The sequence below is a fragment of the Phyllostomus discolor genome, chromosome X, assembly GCF_004126475.2.
Source record: "Phyllostomus discolor isolate MPI-MPIP mPhyDis1 chromosome X, mPhyDis1.pri.v3, whole genome shotgun sequence".
Classification (NCBI taxonomy): domain Eukaryota; kingdom Metazoa; phylum Chordata; class Mammalia; order Chiroptera; family Phyllostomidae; genus Phyllostomus; species Phyllostomus discolor.
Window position 1 is genome coordinate 40398182 of NC_050198.1, and position 19038 is coordinate 40417219.

A 19038-nucleotide genomic window follows, 5' to 3' on the forward strand; every position below is an offset into this window, starting at 1 on the left:
AAATAAACCCAAGTCTCTATGGTCAGTTAATATTTGACGAAGGGGGAAGCAACATAAAATAGAGTAAAAATAGCCTCTTCAATAAATGGTGTTAGGAGAACTGGACAGCTACATGCAAAAAAATGAAACTCAAGCACCAATTTACACCTTATGCAAAAATAAGTTCAAGGTGGATAAAAGACTTAAATATAAACCGTGACACCATTAAATTCCTAGAGGAGAACATAGGTGGGAAAATCTCAGATATTTCATGCAGAAACTTTTTTACTGACATGTCCCCTAGGGCAAGGGACATAAAGGAAAGAATAAACAAATGGTACCTCATCAAAATAAAAAGCTTCTGCACAGCTAAAGAAAAGAATATCAAAATAAAAAGAGAACCAACTGTATCAGAAAACATATTTGCAATTGATACCTCAGACAAGGGTTTAATCTCCAAAATATATAAAGAATTTACATGACTCCACTCTAAGAAGACAAGCAACTCAATGAAAATCTAATTTAAAAATACATGTGTGCTGGTACTACAGATATTTGAGATGTTTAAACTTTCAAATAGCTATAATGAATATGTTTAACAAGATGAAAGAAACATGAGGATTCCACCATATAAATGGTGTGTCGGGAGTGAGCATGCATGAGAGACCAAGCACATTGGAGATGCTAAACTGGAAAATAGACAAAACTCAGTCAGTGGTTTAGATACTGTTGAAGAAAATATCTAGAGTGAAACCTAGAAGGTCAAAAATGTATAAAATATATAAGACAGATAAGCAATATGTGATTTATTGAGAAGGTCTAACATAGAGTCATTGGAATCCTAAAAGGAGAGACATGAGACAACAGTAAAGAGGGAATTTTTGAAGATATAATGACTGAATGCTCTCCAAGCCTGATGAAGGACATAAAGGCACAATTAAAAGAAGCCCTATGAAACTGAGTAGGATAAATTTTAAAAACATACAAATAGAGCCACAATATAGTAAAATTTATAAAAACAAAAACCAAAGAGAAAAAATTTCCAAGTTAGCCTGGAAAATAAAGTACATTACCTTTAAAGACATATAGCAAATACAGTATCAGCTGACTTCAACAGAAATAATAAAGATTTTCAGACAAAAAAAAAACAGACACTAAAAATTCATTATCATCAAACCCTCACTGAAGGGACATCTTCAAACAAAAAAAAAAAATTGTCCCAGAAAGAAGGTTTAAGATACATTTAAAAAGAATGAAAACAGTAGCCCTGCCCCCATGGTCAGCCACTGCACTGTGGTTTCTCTCTATTCATTACCTTACCTTTCTGGAAGTTCAAATTTTGATATCAGGTTGTAGGCTGGATTTTTTTCTCCTAAGGACCCTTTCCTTGTTCTGCAATGGCCAGATTAAATATGTAGGAGAAGGGTAAGATGGCAGCAAGATAGGTGGGAGGAGAGTTCAATTCTCCCTGTACACGGAAGAAACACCTAGCCAATCTTCTGAGGAAAAGAGTAAACAGCTGATGGTATCCCAGCATATATAAAGATTGCAGATCAAAAAATTGTAGAGAACATTGCAAAATCAGATAAGTAGGTGGGAAGTGTGAACACCAGGACCTGCTGGAAGAGGAAACCCACCAACAAAGGAACCATCAACAGATAACAAAGGAAGAAGGTGAAGGAGGGAGTGGAAACCACACAAACCTCAATCCAGGACCGATCTGGAAATACAACTAAATGTTGGAGAAATTATCCAGAACAAACAACTGAACAAGGGCAAGACAGAAGCCTCAAAATCTCATACACACAGAAGAACCAGCTTCAACACAACCTGTTCAAATTTGCAAAATAGAATACAAGATGTGGTGGAGAGAATTACCCTCAGTTAACCAGCTGGTCAGAAGGACCCACCAAAGAAAGACCCAACAACAATCAAAACCCAAAGACATACAGAGAGCCAACATAAGTGACAGCCCAAGACCAGCGAGCTCAGGAGATCAAGGAGACTGCACCACTGAATCTCACAGGTCTTCTACCATAGAAGTTCACACCATAAAGCCAAGGACTCAGAACAGATCAATTTAAGAAACAGAGGCTAACAAGAAGAGTCTCACAAACAATGAGAAGACAAAGAAACAATCCCCAAATGAAAGGAAAGGAGGAAACCTCAGAAAGAATGCTAAATGAAATAGAGGCAAGTCAGCTATCAGATACTGAGTTCAAAGCAATGGTTATCAGGAAGCTCAATGAGCTCACAGAGAATTACCAAAAACTACTGGCAAACTACAATGAACTGGCTCCAAACTATATCAAGATGAAAAATGAAATATAAACGATCAACAAGGGCCAAGAGGAAATGAAAAATACAGTTTATGAACTGACGAACACAGTAGAAGGAATAAAAAACAAGCTTAATGAAGCAGAGGATAGGATCAGTGAGCTAGAGGACAAGGTAGAAAAAAACACCCAGGAAAAGCAAGAAAAAGAGGCACTGAAAGAATGAAGAGCAATTAAGGAAAATGCAGGACAACATGAAACATAGTAAGATCCATATAACAGAGATAACAGAAGGAGAAGAAGAAGAAAAAGGGATAGAAAACTTGTTTGAAAAAGTAATGATGGAAACTTCCCTAATTTGATGAGAGTAAAGGTCACACAAATCCTGGAAAAACATAGAGTCCCAATCAAGAGGAACCCAAAGAGGCCCACTTGAAGATATATCATCACTCAAATGGCAAAACTCCAAGACAAAACCAGAATCTTAAAGGCAGCAAGGGGAAAACAGGAAGTAACATACAAGGGAACCCCATTAAGGCTAGCAGCTGACTTCTCAATGAAAACACTCCAAGCCAGAAGGCAATGGCAAGATATATTCCAAGTACTGAGAACCAGAAGCCTGCAAAACATACTACTTTATCAGGCAAGGCTCTCAATTAAAATGGAATGACAAATAAGGAGCTTCCCAGACAAAAGAATATACCTCCTTAAACCAGCTCTGCAAGAGATGCTAAAGGGCCTGCTTTAAGAACAGGAAGAAAAACAGTGAGACAGAGACAGGAATACAGGTACAAAACATGGCAATGAATAAGTACCTATCACCTTAACCTTAAATGTAAATGTATTAAATGCTCCAATCAAAAGACATAGAATAGCTGAATGGGTAGGGAATCATGACCCACACATATGCTGCCTAGAAGAGACCTTCCTCAGAACAAAAGACCCACACAGACAAAGTAAAGAGATGGAAACAAATATTAAAAGCAAATTGACAGGAAAAAAAAAGCTGGGGTAGCAACACTCATATCAGTCTAAATAGACTTCAAAAAACAAGAGCCATAAAAAGAGACCCAGAAGGTCACTTCATAATACTCGAGGGAAGGATCCATCAAGAAGACATTGACATAGTAAATATATATGCATCCAACATAGGAGCACCAAATACATAGAGAAAATCTTGGAGGTCTTCAAGAAAGATATTGACAGCAACACAATTACAGTAGGGGATTTTAACACCCCACTGTCAAAAATGGATAGATCCTTCAAACAAAATATCAACAAAAATATTGTGGCATTAAACAATGCCCTATATCAAATGGACTTAACTGATAAATATATATAGAGAGAGCCTTTCCTCCCAAAGAAACAAAATGCACATTCTTTTCAAATGCACATGGAATATTTTCAAAGATAGACCACATGATAGGACACAAAACAAGTCTCAACAAATTCAAGAAAATTGAAATTACACCAAGCATTTTCTCTGACCACAAGGGACTGAAACTAGAAATTAACCCCAAGGGGGGGGACCCCAAACACTGAAAGAAATGAATATTGAATAGCATGCTATTAAACAATGACTGGGGCAAGAATAAGATTGGGGAAGAAATCAAAGTTTCTGAAAACAAAGGAAAATAAACTCACAATAATCCAAAACTTATGGGACACAGGAAAGGCAGTTCTGAGAGGGAATTTCATAGGGATACAGGCCTACCTAAAAAAAAAAAAAAAAAAAAAAAAAGAAGAAGAAGAAGAAGGAAGATGGCATAGAGTAGGAGGGAGCAGATTTGGCATCCTCCTGCGCATGGGAGAAAATCCTGGCCGATCTACGGAGTGGAGGAGCAAGCAATGAACATACCTCAGCATATGTGAAAATAGGGGACCAAGGATTGTGGGGGAACCGAAGAATGAGTTGGTGAGAGGAGTGCTGCAACACGGTAGGGCCCCAGGTACCATCGTGGGTTGGGGGGCTGCAGCCCCAGGCCCAGCGCCTGTTGCTGGATTTGCCACAGAGTCCTTGGGAGAGAGCGGGGACAACTGCTCCCTCCCCAGCCATACTGGGACTGAGTGGCAATGGGAGGAATCCAGTTGCTAGCAAACACACAAGGGCTGTGAGCACCCTCAGAGTCTGTGGACACCAGTGGGGTTGGGTTATGCATCGGACCCTGACCCCCATGGTCACCGGTCTGGCTGGAGAGTTGGGCTGCAGGAGAAGCCAGGCTGTGGTATGGAGCGGTAGGCTTCAATAGGAGGAATTTCTCAAGAGGAAGGAGTGAAAAGACAGAAGCTGTTTGGGGAATTCTCCTACAACAATCTCCTGCCTCCCTGCCACCCAGCCAGACAGTGATCCCGGGTTTGCACAGAAGGTTGTGCTTGTGTGGAGGACCCTGCACACCCCCACAGCACTGGGAAGGGTGAGGAAGTCTGGCTGAGGGCGCAAGTGTGCTTGTGCTCACATGGGAGTGCATCACCGCACCCCAGTCCAGATCAGTAACCCTGTGGAAAGACCTAATTCCCACACCCAGAGCTCAGGGCCCAGGAGCCAGGATAGCTCCCCAGACAGTGCATGACTAACCGAGTGCAGATCCCAAAGGAAGAAAAGCCATACCAATAACCCCTCAGCCTGCTGCAGTCAGCAAGGCCAGACAAACCGGTTTGGACACTTTGAAACCAAGAAGCTTTTTAATTTTATTGTATTTTTATTTTTTAATAATTTTTAATTTTCATTATTTTTCTTTCATTTCCTTTTTCCTCTCTTTTCTTCTTTGTTGTTTTATTCCTTCTTCCTTTCTTTCCTCCAATTTTATCTTTTTCCTTCCTTCATCTGTTTTTTTATAATACCTACAAGTGAGATCAAACCAACAAAACCCTGGAACTGTGAAAAAACAGAGTTGGACCCAGAGAAGGGGCATCACAAAAGCTATGACAGTGAGACAAATTTCACTCTGCTATTACAGAGAACCTGCAAGTTATTGCATATTTGTATTATTATTATTATTTCCATTATTTCTACATATTTTATTTTAATAGTATTTTTGTATTCCTCTTCTTTCTGTATAGTCTGCTTTGATAGGCTGAGTATATTGTATCATTTAACAGGTTTCCCCTGATATCTCTTTCATAGTGTATTGCTAATTTACTGTCCTCCACTTTACTTGTGTCCCCTTAGCACACTACTCAAGGTCCTATACTCCCTGTTCTTGTTATCTAGATCACAAGGATTCTGTCATATGGTTGTTGCTGTAATATTATTGTGAAAAATAGCTGTTCCATACAACTGTAAATACTTCTCAACACCCCTCCCAGATCTTAGCCCAATGCACGGTTTCCTGAACTCGATTACTGTAGTGGTTAACTCTGTTCTCTCACATACTACACCTATTTACTATCCTTTACTCTCACCTTACCTCAGAATCTGACCTCCCACAACCTCACTGCTCTTTAAATCTAACTCACAATCCTTCCCTCCCCAACAAGAGTCTTAATCTTCTTTCCATCTTTTCTAAAAAGTGGCTAGTTGGGTGGAAGATCACAGTTAACACTACAGATAGCCAAAGGGTCTTCTATCTCTTCTCTACTGGCTGCTACTGTAAACATCATACACAACTCTCTTGCTGTCTTAAACCATTTTGCCTCCCCCCTCAAACTGATCACAAAAAAATAACAGTAGGTGGAAGTGGTGAACACCAGGATACCACTGGAAGAGGAAGCCCAACAACAACAACAAAAAAAAACATTAACAGATAATGACAGAAGAAGGTGAAGGAGGGAGTGGTAACCACACAAATCTCAATCCAGGACCTACCTGGAAATACAAGTAAACAGTAGAGACTGTACCCAGTACAAACAACTGAACAAGAGTAAGAGAGAATCCTCAAAACATTACGCACATGGAAGAACCAGCTTCAACACAACCTGCCCTCACCAGCACAACAAAATACAAGAGGTGGTGGACAGACTGACACTCATTTAACCAGCTGGTGAAAAGGAACCACCAAAGGAAGACCTAACAACGATAAAAACCCAAAGGCAAACACAGAGCCAACTTAAATGACAACCTAAGACCAGTGAGCTTGGGAGATCAAGGAAACTGCACCACTGGAACTCACTGGTATTCTACCACAGAAGTTCGCATCATAAACCCAGGGAGCTAGAACAGACTAATTTAAGAAGATGAGGCTAACTACAAGAGTCTCACAAACAATGGGAAGACAAAGAAACAATCCCCAAATGAAAGGAAAGGAGGAAGCCTCAGAAAGAATGCTAAATGAAATAGAAGTAACTCAAGTATCAGATATTGAGTTCAAAGCAATGGTTATCAGGAAGCTCAATGAGCTCACAGAGAATTACCAAAAACTACTGGCAAACTACAATGAACTGGCTCCAAACTATATCAAGATGAAAAATGAAATATAAATGATCAACAAGGGCCAAGAGGAAATGAAAAATACAATTTCTGAACTGAAGAACACTGTAGAAGGAATAAAAGCAGGATTGATGAAGCACAAGATTGGATCAGTGAGCTAGAGGACAAAGTAGCAAAAACACCCAGACGGAGTAAGAAAAGGAAAAGAGGCTCAAAAGAATGAAGAGAGATTAAGAGAAATGCAAGACAACATGAAATGTAATAATATCCGTATAATAGGGATACCAGAGGAGAAGAAGAGCAAGGGATAGAAAACGTATTTGAAAAAGTAATGATGGAAAGCTTCCCTAATTTGATGAGAGAAAAAGTCACACAAATCCAGGAAACACAGAGAGTCTCAATCAAGAGGAACCCAAAGAGGCCCACTTCAAGTCATATCAGAGTTAAACTGGCAAAACTCCAAGACAAATAGAGAATCTTAAAGGCAGCAAGGGAGAAACAGGAAGTAACATACAAGGGAGCCCCGATAAGGTTGGCAGCTGACTTCTCAATGGAAAGGCCCCAAGCCAGAAGAGAATGGCAAGAAATATTCCAAGTAATGAGAACCAGAGGTCTGCAACCAAGGCTACTTTACCCAGCAAGGCTCTCAATCAAGATACAAGGCCAAATAAGAAGCTTCTCAGATAAAAGAAGTCTAAAAGGATACACCTCCACCAAACCAGCTCTGCAAGAGATGCTAAAGGGCCTGCTTAGGGAAAAGAAGGAAGAGAGAGAGAGTGAGAGAGAGAGAGACAGAGAGAGAGAAGGAGAGAAACACAGGTAGGAAAATGGCAATGAATAAGTACCTATCAGTAATAACCTTAAACGTAAATGGATTAAATGCTCCAATCAAAAGACATAGAATAGTTGAATGGATAAGAAAGCATGACCCACACATATGTTGCCTACAAGAAACCCACCTCAGGACAAAAGATATACACAGAATAAAAGTGAAGGGCTTGAAACAAATTTTCTAAGCAAATGAACAGGAAAAAAAAAAAAAAAGCCGGGGTAGCAATACTTATATCAGACAAAATAGACTTCCAAAAAAGGGCCATAAAAAGAGACCCAGAAGGTCACTTCATAATACTCAAGGGAAGAATCTATCAAGAAGACTTAAACATTGTAAATATATATGGACCCAACATAGGAGCACCAAATACATAAAGAAAATCTAAGAGGATTTCAATAAAGATATTGACAGCAATACAATTATAGTAGGGAATTTTAACACCCCACTGTCAAAAATGGACATATCTTCCAAAGAAAATATTAACAAAGATACTGTGGCATTGAACAATGCCCTAGAGGAAATGGACTTAACTGATATATATAGAGCCCTTCATCCCAAAGAAACAAAATACACATTCTTTTTGAATGCACATGGAACATTTTCAAAGAGAGACCACATGATAGGACACAAGGCAAGCCTCCAAAAATTCAAGAACATTGAAATCATACCAAGCATTTTCTCTGACCACAAAGGACTTAAACTAGAAACCAACACCAAGGGAAGAAACCTGAAGCACTCAAAATCATGAAGATTGAATAGCATTCTATTAAATAATGAATGGGTCAAGAATGAAATAAAGGAAGAAATCAAAATGTTTCTGGAAACAAATGAAATTGAACTCTAAACAACCCAAAGTTTATGGGACACAGCCAAGACAGTCCTGAGAGGGAAGTTCATAGCGATACAGGCTTATCTAAAAAAGATAGAAACATATCAAACAAACAACCTAACCTAACATATAGAAGAACTCGAGGAACAACAACAAAGACAGCCCAGAGCAAGTAGAAGGAATGAAATACCCAAGATCAGAGCAGAATTAAATGACATAGAGACGAAAAGCAAAATTCTAGGGATCAATGAATCCAGGAGCTGATTCTTTGAAAAGATAAACAAAATGGACAAGCCTTTAAGCAGGCTCTTCAAGAAAAAAAGAGAAAGGATCCAAATGAACACAATCAGAAATGAAAGAGGAGAGATTACAACTGACACCACAGGACTACAAAGGATTGTAAGTAATTACTATGAAGAACTGTATGCCAACAAATTTGAAAACCTGGGTGATATGGACAAATTTCTAGATAATATAACCTTCCAAAACTCAACAAAAAGAAGCAGAAAGCCTGAACAGACCAATAACAGCAGACGAAATTGAAGCAGTAATCAAAAACCTCCTGACACACAAAAGTCTGGGTTCTGATAGTTTCACAGGAGAATTCTACAAAGCACTTAAGAAAGATCTAACCCCTATACTCCACAGACTATTCCAAAAAATCCAGAATAATGGAAGACTCCCAAACTCTTTTTATGAAGCCAGAATCATTCTAATCCGAAAACCAGATAAAGACACAAGAAAGAGAGAAAATGTCAGGCCAATATCACTGATGAACATAGACGCTAATATCCTCAACAAAATATTGTCAAACGGCATCCAACAATACATTAAAAGGATCATACACCATGATCAAGTGGGATTCATCCCAGGGATGCAAGGATAGTTCAATATATGCTAATCAGTAAATGCAATACATCACATAAACAAAAGAAAAGACAAAATCACATGATCATATCATTAGATGCAGAAAAAGCATTTGATAAGGTACAACACCTGTTTGTGATAAAAACACTCAGCAAAGTGGGAATAGAGGGAGAATTCCTCAATGTAATAAAGGCCATATATGAGAAACCTACAGCCAACATCACACTCCATGGGCAAGAACTAAAATCTTTTCCACTAAGATCAGGAACAAGACAAGGTTGTCTACTTTCACTACTTTTATTTAATATAGTATTGGAAGTTTTAGCCACAGCCATCAGACAAGAAAAGGAAATAAAAGGCATCCAAATCGGAAAGGATGAAAGAAAACTGCCATTGTTTGTAGATGACGTGATAGTGTACATAGAAAATCCTATAGACTCTGCCAAAAAACTGCCTGACCTAATAAACAAATTTGGCAAAACAGAGGGATACAAAGTCAATATCCCGAAATCAAAGGGATTTTTGCATACCAACAATGAAACAGCAGAAGAGGAAATCACGAAGAAAATCCCATTTGTTTAAGCAACAAGAAAAGTAAAATATCTAGGAATAAATCTAACCAAGGAAGTAAAATACCTGTATACATAAAACTACACAACACTGAAGAAAGAAATCAAGGAAGACACAAACAAATGGAAACATATACAGTGTTCATGGATCGGAAGAATTAACATCATCAAAACGGCCATACTACCCAAAGCAATTTACAGATTCAATGCAATACCTGTTTAAGTACCAATGACATATTTCACAGACATAGAACAAACACTTCACAAATATATATGGAACCATAAATGACTCCGAATAGCTGCTGCAATTTTGAGAAAGAAAGTCAAAGTAGGAGGGATCACAATACCTGATATCAAACTGTATTACAAGTCCATTGTAATCAAAACAGCCTGGTACTGGCATAAAAACAGGCACATGGACCAATGGAACAGAACAGAGAGCCCAGAAATAAGCCCAAGTCTCTACAGCCAATTAATATTTGACAAAGGGTGCAGCAACATAAAATGGAGTAAAAACAGTCTCTTCAACAAATGGTGTTGGGAGAACTAGACAGCTACATGCAAAAAAAAAAAAAAATGAAACTCAACCACCAGCTTACACCATACACAAAAATAAATTTAAGGTGGATGAAAGATTTAAATATAAGTAGTGATACCATTAAAGTCCTAGAGGAGAACATAGGTGGGAAAATCTCAGACATCCCATGCACCAACATCTTCACTGATATGTCCCCTAAAGCAAGGGACATAAAGGAATGAATAAACAAATGGGACCTCATCAAATTGAAAAGCTTCTGTATGGCTAAAGAAAACAGCATTAAAACGAAAAGAGAACCAACTGTATGGGAAAACGTACTTGCTAATGATACATCAGATAAAGGTTTCCTCTCCAAAATATATAAAGAACTCACATGACTCCACTCCAAGAAGACAAAAAAAAAGAATTATAAAATGGGCAAAAGACTTAAACAGACACTTCTTCAAGGAGGACATATAGAGGGTCCAGATACTTGTGAAAAGATGCTTGGGATCGCTAGCCATCAGAGTTGCAAATTAAAACTACAATGAGATACGACTTCACACCAGTCAGAATGACCATCATAAACAAATCAACAAACAAATGTTGGAGAGGATGTGGAGAAAAGGGAACCCTAGAAAAGGGAACCCGGAGAAAAAGTGCACTGTTGGTGTGAATGCAGACTGTTGTGGCCACTGTGGAAAACAGTATGAAATTTCCTCAGAAAACTACAAATGGAACTGCCTTTTGAGCCAGCAATTCCAGTGCTGGGATTATACTCTAAGAGCCCTGAAACACCAATGCAAAAGAACCTATGCACCCCAATGTTCATTGCAGTACAATTTACAGTAGCCAAGTGCTGGAAGCAACCTAAGTGCCCATCAATAAATTAGTGAATCAAAAAACTATGGTGCATTTATACAATGGGATATTATGCACCAGAGAAAAAGAAAGAACTCCTACCCTTTCCAAAGGCATGGATGGAACTGGAGTGCTTTATGCTAAGTGAAATAAGCCAGGCAGTGATGGACAAATACCATATGATCTTACCTTTAAGTGGAACATAATCAACAAAAGGAAAGAGCAAACAAAATATACCCAGAGACATTGAAATTAGGAACAATCTAGCAATAGCCAGAGGGGAGGGGTGAGGGGATAATGGGCAGAAGAATTTTCAGAAATTACTCTTAAGGGCACATGGACAAAACCAAGGGGGATGGTAGAAGCAAGGGAGGGAATTGGGTTTGCCTGGGGTCAGAGGAGTGGTGGGGACTAAATGTAGAGAACTGTAATTGAACAACAATAAAATAATTTAAAATAATAAATAAAGTTCAAGAAAAGAATGAAAATTATAAATATATGGGTAATGCTAAATGACTATTAAATGCTTTAAATAATAACAGTGTCTTAGGGAGTATACAATATATTTGGAATAAAAGATTAGACCATAATATAATGTATGTAATTTGAAATGGGGATACATGGAGATAAAATGTTCTAATGACTTTCATTGTCAGGAAAATGTGTAAAATTATAAACTATTATTTAACTTTCATAAGTCAAAGATGCAACCAAAACTCTCATATATCTGATGGGAATGTTAAGAAATAATTTGACAGCCTCATATAAAGTTAAACATACTATTCTTACTATGTAATTATGCATTGCTATCCCTAGGTATTTACCAAGAGAACCAGAAGGATATGCTAACACAAGGAGTTCTATAATGTGTAAATATTTCCAGAAATGTTATTCAAAATAGTCAAAATAGTCCAGATGTCCATTAATAGGTGAATGGATAAACATACAATGGAATACTCTTCTGAAATTAACAGGAATGAGCTAAAGATACATATAATAACATGAAACAACCTAAATATTAAGCTGAGTAGAGGAAGCCAGACACAATGAGTACATATTGTATGATATTTATATGAAACTCTAGGGGTAAAATCCAATTCATAGTGAAAGAAAGCAGAAAAGGGCATTAAAAAAGAATGAGGTGCCCTGACTGGTGTGGCTCAGTGGATTGAGTGCTGGCCTGTGAAGCAAACAGTCACTGGTTCGATGCCCAGTCAGGGCACATGCCTGGGTTGTGGGACAGGTCTCCAATAGAGGGCATGTGAGAGGCAACCACACATTGATGTTTCTCTCCCTCACTTTCTCCCTCCCTTCTCCTCTCTCTAAAAATAAATAAACAAAATCTTTAAAAAAAGGATGAGATGGTTACCTGGGAACAAGGAGGGGCTAAAATGGTCTCAAAAGAACCTTTAATTAGGTTCTACTTTTAGGTGAGATCATATGATATCTGTTTTTCACTGTCTGGCTTATTTCACTAACCATAATATTCTCCAGTTTCATCCATGTTTTCACAAAGGGTAGGAGCTCCTACAAACAAGCAAGCAAGCAAAGTGTAACCACAGACAGTGAAATTAAGAACAAACTGACAGTAACTAGAGGGGAGATGGGAGAGGATAACGGGGTGGGGAAAGGGGAAAGGTGTTTCAGAAACATCTATAAAGGGCACATGGACAAAACCAAAGGGGGGTTGGATCAAGGGTGGGAGGTAGGGATGGTTGGGGTGGGTAGAGTGGTGGAGGGAAAATGGAGACAACTGTACTTGAACAACAATAAAAAGTATGGAAAAAGGGAACCTGTGATGTAATGGAAGTATTCTATAGACGATACTTATGAGAAAGGATAAATGGTGATGGAAGGAGACTTGAATTGGGGTGGTGAATACACAGTACAGTGTACAGATGATGTGTTGTAGAATTGTTCACCTGAAATCTGTATAGTTTTGTTAACAGGTGTCACCCCAATAAATTCAATAAAAGGTAAAAAGAGTGGAGAGGGGTACCACCAGATAGTAGAAATATCACAGGAGCACAGTTTATCACATGACTATGATAATGTAATGGAGTAAAAAAATAATAGAGATCAAGGAAAATATGAATCCCTACCACTTGAACATTTGATTCTGAATGATCATTCAGCTTTTGGAACCAAAATGGTGTATTTAAAAGGACAATCATGTTTCAGTTAAGATCAAAAGAGGAATGTGCATTCAGAGAAGAGGTTGAGAAGACAGGTGAATTTGTCATAGAGTAGCACAGGTGGGGAGTTAGAAGAGTTTGGGAGAAGAGGGTTGTAAAGAAGGAATGGGGCACTTGATCATATTTAGTAATGTACTTTATAAAACAGGATTAAATCTGACTGACAACAAATTAACAAAAAGTTTTGCCCTTGTGGTGGTATCTGAGCTAATAGATTAATTTTTATTTATCTTCTGGGGAGAAGTGAGTGCTTATTTTGAATTCTGTAGTCTGAAATATTTTAATTTTTATATCACTATGACCTAAATCTGTAAGACACAGAATAGACAGTTAATGTTGGGGAAAAGAAGAGAATAAGAACTATATTATTGATAATAACACTGTAGTTACTTTAAAAAGTAAATTATTGCCCTGGCTGATGTGGCTCAGTGGATTGAGCCTTGACCTGTGAACCAAAGGGTCATTGGTTTGATTCCCAGTCAGGGCACAGGCTTGGGTTGAGGACCACATCCCCAGTAGGGGGTTTGCAAGAGGCAACCACACATTGATGTTTCTCTCCCTCTTTCTCCCTCCCTTACCTTTTCTAAAAATAAATAAATAAAATCTTAAAAACCAAAATATTAAAAAAGTACATTATTCACTCTGATGAGAGCAAACGTGGTGCAGTCCACAGGCTGTAGCCTGGGCAGAGCAATTGAACTCATTACACATGCATTAGTGGCCTATTCTATTGTGTTCAGGGTTGAGGAAATAGAGATATTGTCCATGGTCCCTGCTTTTAAGCAACTCTCATTTCAGTGTAACAGACTTGTTATCAAAGAACTACTACACTTTTAGAAGTGATCAACGGAAGTGAGGCAGGGCAGTCACACGAAGACTTTCTAGAAGAGTCTTGAAAGAGAAGCACTGGGTGGCAGGCCCAGATGTCTTTTAAAATGTCAAACCTTTTTGTCCATCCATGAAGTACACCAAATGCTTTATTGAGGATACTACCAGCTTTGAGGAGCTAAGAGCTCTTCACAAGATGACAGTTCTAATTAAGTCTTAGAGGCTAGATCTCTAAAAATCCCTACTGAGATATGACACAGAAACACTTGTGTTTCAGTGTAGTTCTCTCCATCCATGCACTGGCACAGAGTTGTGAATGTGCCAAGGATGGACAGTTGGAAATGATGATAACCATAAATGAAGTAATTTGTTTCTCCTGTGAATTACTCCTTTCTCAGTGTTATCACTGGGTTACTGAATCTTGGATCTATTCTCAGAGCTTATAAGGCCATAAATTCATATAGTTTGTTAATGTGTACTAGCTATGTGGCTGATTCCCGAAAGGGCTTAATATGCATTTTTGCTAATCAGCCTTGATGAGTCTTTGCCTAATTAGTTCAAAGGTCTTCCTTTATGGTGTCTGTTTTGAAACTGTAGTGTCTTTTCCAGTCTAGATTTTCATTTATATAGCAAATGTATTAGTAAGGTATGCAAGGAGGCAAGATAGGAGAGAAGGCCCCAAAGGCTGCAGTACATATGGCTGGCTTTCTAGGTAGAGTTGATAGTTAATAGGCTTTATCTGCTTGTTTTTTTAATATAACATCTCTCCCTACTAGGATTTCCTTCCATGCCCTATTTGACCTAGCTCATGAGGCTAACATTTCCATCCTCTTGAGCATGCCAGTACTTAACAGTTCTGAGTATCCCCCTTTCCCTAAGTCTGGATGACTTTTGACAGTAACTGCCTTATCACCATTCTGGGGGATAGAGACTGTAAGGTATATTCACAGAAAAGAAGAATGAAGGCACAGGGAAATTAAGGAAATTGCCCAGCATAAAAAGAAAGTAATTGGCAGTACTCAAGACTCCTAACTTCTAGTATAGGTATTTATGCATAACAGACCAGAATTCTATTGCTAACAATTATAAAATTATTACGTTTGTTAAAAATGTGTTTATAATCATAGTAAAATTAGGAATGATGTTAATTATAAAAGCTACTGTTTATTGATTAATTACCATGAGACAGATATTGTGCTATGGGCTTCATAAATATCATCTCACTGGATCTCCCCCAAATTCTCTGAGTCTGCTTTTTACACATGATAAAACTGAAGCTGAGTGGGGTAAAACACTTTGTTCAAGCTCATATTACTAGTAAGTGGGATTGACAGATTTTCTATTTCAGTTTGACTCTAAAGTCAATATTGTTAATATTGTTAACCACACCACTATAGAGCTCAAATTTATATCTACAATTTGAACAGAACAGAAAAAAAAATAAGTAGAATTTAAAAGTGAGTAAAAGAAAGTCTTAAATTTAGGGTAATAATACCACCAAGAAAAATAATCAATTGATCTATAGTAAGCTGTGGTTTGGCAAAAACACACAGGAAATAAATATTGGAATAGCGTTAGTTGTCCATGAAGCTCAATAGGATCTAGACTGTGATGCAGCTAAAAAAGCATTTCCTACAATAGTTTGTTGCATTGTAAGGAGAATAGTGTCCATAGTAATGGAAGCAAATATTCTACTGACCTCAGACCACGTCCTCAGCCTTGGACTCAGTTATGGACTGTTCAGAAAAGACCTACCAAAATGAGAGAGGCAGAGAAATAAGAGAGGGAATTGGCCATCTTCATTCTGGAGAAAAACAGATTCATGAGGAACCATTGCCACCATTTCCAAGTCTTTGAAGGCCTGTCTTGAAGAGGAGGGAACAGGTTATTCTTTCCTGTGCTGCGAGAGAGAGAACTCTAAGGTTGGTGAGTGGACTAGGGGTTAGAAGAAGGCAGGTTTCAACTTATAAGATAGGGGTTTTTGTAGCAGTATACAAAGTCAATATTCAGAAAATGAAGGCATTTCTGTACACCAAAAATGAAATATCAGAAACAGAAATCAGGAAAAAAATCCTATCTACTATAGCAACAACAACAAAAAAATAATAAAGTACCTACAAATAAACCTAACCAAGGAGGTAAAAGACCTGTATTCGGAAAACTACACAACACTGAAGAAAGAAATTAAGGAAGACACAAATAAATAGAAGCATATACCACGTTCATGGATTAGAAGAATTAACATAATCAAAATGTCCATATTACCCAAAGCAATTGATAGATTCAATGCAATTGCTATTAAAATAGCAATGACATATTTCACAGATATAGAACAGTTCAAAAAATTGCATGGAACCATAAATGACCCCAAATACCTGCAGCAATCTGGGAAAGAAGAACAAAGTAGGACGGATCACAATACCTGATATCAAATTATATTACAAGGCCACTGTAATAAAAACATTCTGATACTGGCATAAGAACAGAAACATAAATAAATAGCACAGAATAGAGAGTCTAAAAATAAACCCATGTCTTCATGGTCAGTTAATATTCAACAAAGGGGACAGGGGCATAAATGGAGTAAAAACAACCTCTTCAACAAATGGTGTTGGGAAATCTGGACAACTACATGCAAAAGAAAAAAGAAACTTGACCACCAACTTACACCATACAAAAAAAAAAAAAAAAACTCGAGATGGATAAAAGACTTGAAATATAAGTGACAACATGATAAGAGTCCTAGAGGAGAACATAGGCAGGAAAATCTCAGATATTCCATGCAGCAATATTTACACTGATATGTCCCCTATACCAAGGAACATAGGAAAGAGTAAACAAATGGGACTTCATCAAAATAAAAAGTTACTGTATGGCCAAAGAAAACATCAACAAAATGCAAAGAGAACCAGTCATATGGGAATGTTTGCCAATGATACCTCACACAAAGGTTTGATCTACAAAATATATAAAGAACTCACATGACCCCACTCCAGGAAGACAGACAATCCAATGGGCAAAGGACCTGAACAGACACTTCTCCAAGGAGGACATACAGAGCTCCCAGAGACATATGAAAGGATGCTCAGCATCACTAGCCATCAGAGATATGCAATTTAAAACCACAATGATATACCACTTCACACAAGTCAGAATGGCCATCATAAACAAATCAACAAGTGCTGGTGAGGAGAAATGGGAACCTTAGTGAACTGTTGGTGGAAATGCAGACTGGTACAGCCACTGTGGGAAACAGTATGGAAGTTCCTCAAAAAAACTGAAAATGGAAGTGCTTTTTGACCTTGCAATTCCACTGCTGGGATTATATCCTAAGAATCCTGAAACACCAATTCAAAAGAACCTATGCACCCCAATGTATTATGCTAAGTGAAATAAGCCAGGTGGTGAAAGACAAATACTATATGATCTCACCTATAAGTAGAACCTAATAAAAAAAAAACAAGCAAGGAAGCAAAAGATAACCAGAGACATGGAAATAAGTAACAAACTAACAGTACTAGACAGGAATAGGGAGAGGGATAATGGGGGAAAGAAAGGGAAGGGTCATTAAGCAACATGTATAAAGGACCCATACACAAAGCCTAAGAGGGGTAAGATTGAGGGTGGGAGGTGTGGGGGAGAGGCACAGGAAAGTAGTGGTAGTAAAATGGAGACAACTGTACTTGAACAACAATAAAAATTTCAAAAGAAAAAAGAAAAAATAGGGCTTTTTTCTAATTAGAATGCTCTCTTACAATAAAATATTTTACCTATTCTTTAATGGAAATGTTTAAGCAGAAGCTAGAGGACAACTTTTAGAAATGTTGTACTGGAAATCTCTACTACTGTGAGAATTGGCATGGAGTGTTTAGTAGGAAGGACCATCCCACCTTGACATTCTGTTTTTTTTTCTTTTTTTTTAACTTTAAAGGGGCTGTTTGAGTGGGGTATATCTCCTTATTTTAAGTAGAAAGTTGGTGATCTTATCAGATATGCTCCAAATGTTTTTGAATGGCAACTGGTCCTTATCTTCTCTCCCCAGGTGTCACCACTGTTCTCACCATGACCACCTTGAGTATCAGTGCCAGAAACTCCTTACCTAAAGTGGCATATGCGACGGCCATGGATTGGTTCATAGCCGTCTGTTATGCCTTTGTATTTTCTGCGCTGATTGAATTTGCCACTGTCAACTACTTCACCAAGCGGAGTTGGGCTTGGGAAGGCAAGAAGGTGCCAGAATCCCTGGAGATGAAAGTAAGATACAGCAAGGGTGGGGGCTGGGAAGCACTCCCTGAGAGAACTGTATTGGAACCAGAAGTGGACAGTTTGCAGCCTTTGGGAACTGGCCAGGGCTGTGTGCTATTCACTGGGGTCATCAATCCAGTTCTCAACTGGAATGCTTCTTGGCAATGTAGAATGCTTGCTGGGGGCTAAGAGGGTAGGTTATCATAGAGGGTTGATGTCTTGTGGTGAGGATCAAACCTAAGTGTGAAACTGCTAGAATCAAAGGGAACCCTTTGTATTTACAAAGTCATCCAGAAGAGTGAACTCTGTTTTCAACCAAGAGAAAAATCTCTAGGGCCTCCTCTCCCCTCACCTTCCAGTATGTTTCCATTACAGTCAGACCAAAGTGATCATCATTTCTTCTGTGTCTTTGCTTATTTACTACTCTCTATCTGGAATGTCCTTTTTTTCCGCCTGGTGAAGATCTACTCATTCTTTAAGACCCAGGGGAAAAGCTATTTTCTTCATAGAGCCTATCCAGAATCATCCAGATGATAGCTTTAGCTTTTCTTGAGTGATGGATTGGGAGGTTGCTCTTGATATTAAAGTTATTTGCTTCCTCCCTGGATTGATCAGAAAGCAGAGGCTTGTCTGCATCATCTTTCTAATTAGCTAGCATACTTGCACAGCATCTT

The 19038-nt window shown here is 38.2% G+C and overlaps 1 protein-coding gene across 1 annotated transcript in view; it reads left to right on the forward strand.

Annotated features, from left to right (window-relative positions):
• The window catches only part of GABRA3 (gamma-aminobutyric acid type A receptor subunit alpha3), a 351529-nt gene that overhangs the window by 300588 nt on the left and 31903 nt on the right, over nucleotides 1-19038 (forward strand). Inside the window, exon 9 of the mRNA XM_036017204.1 lies at nucleotides 18162-18373. Within this exon, the coding sequence (XP_035873097.1) occupies nucleotides 18162-18373 (212 nt within the window). The remainder of the gene's footprint in view (nucleotides 1-18161; nucleotides 18374-19038) is intronic.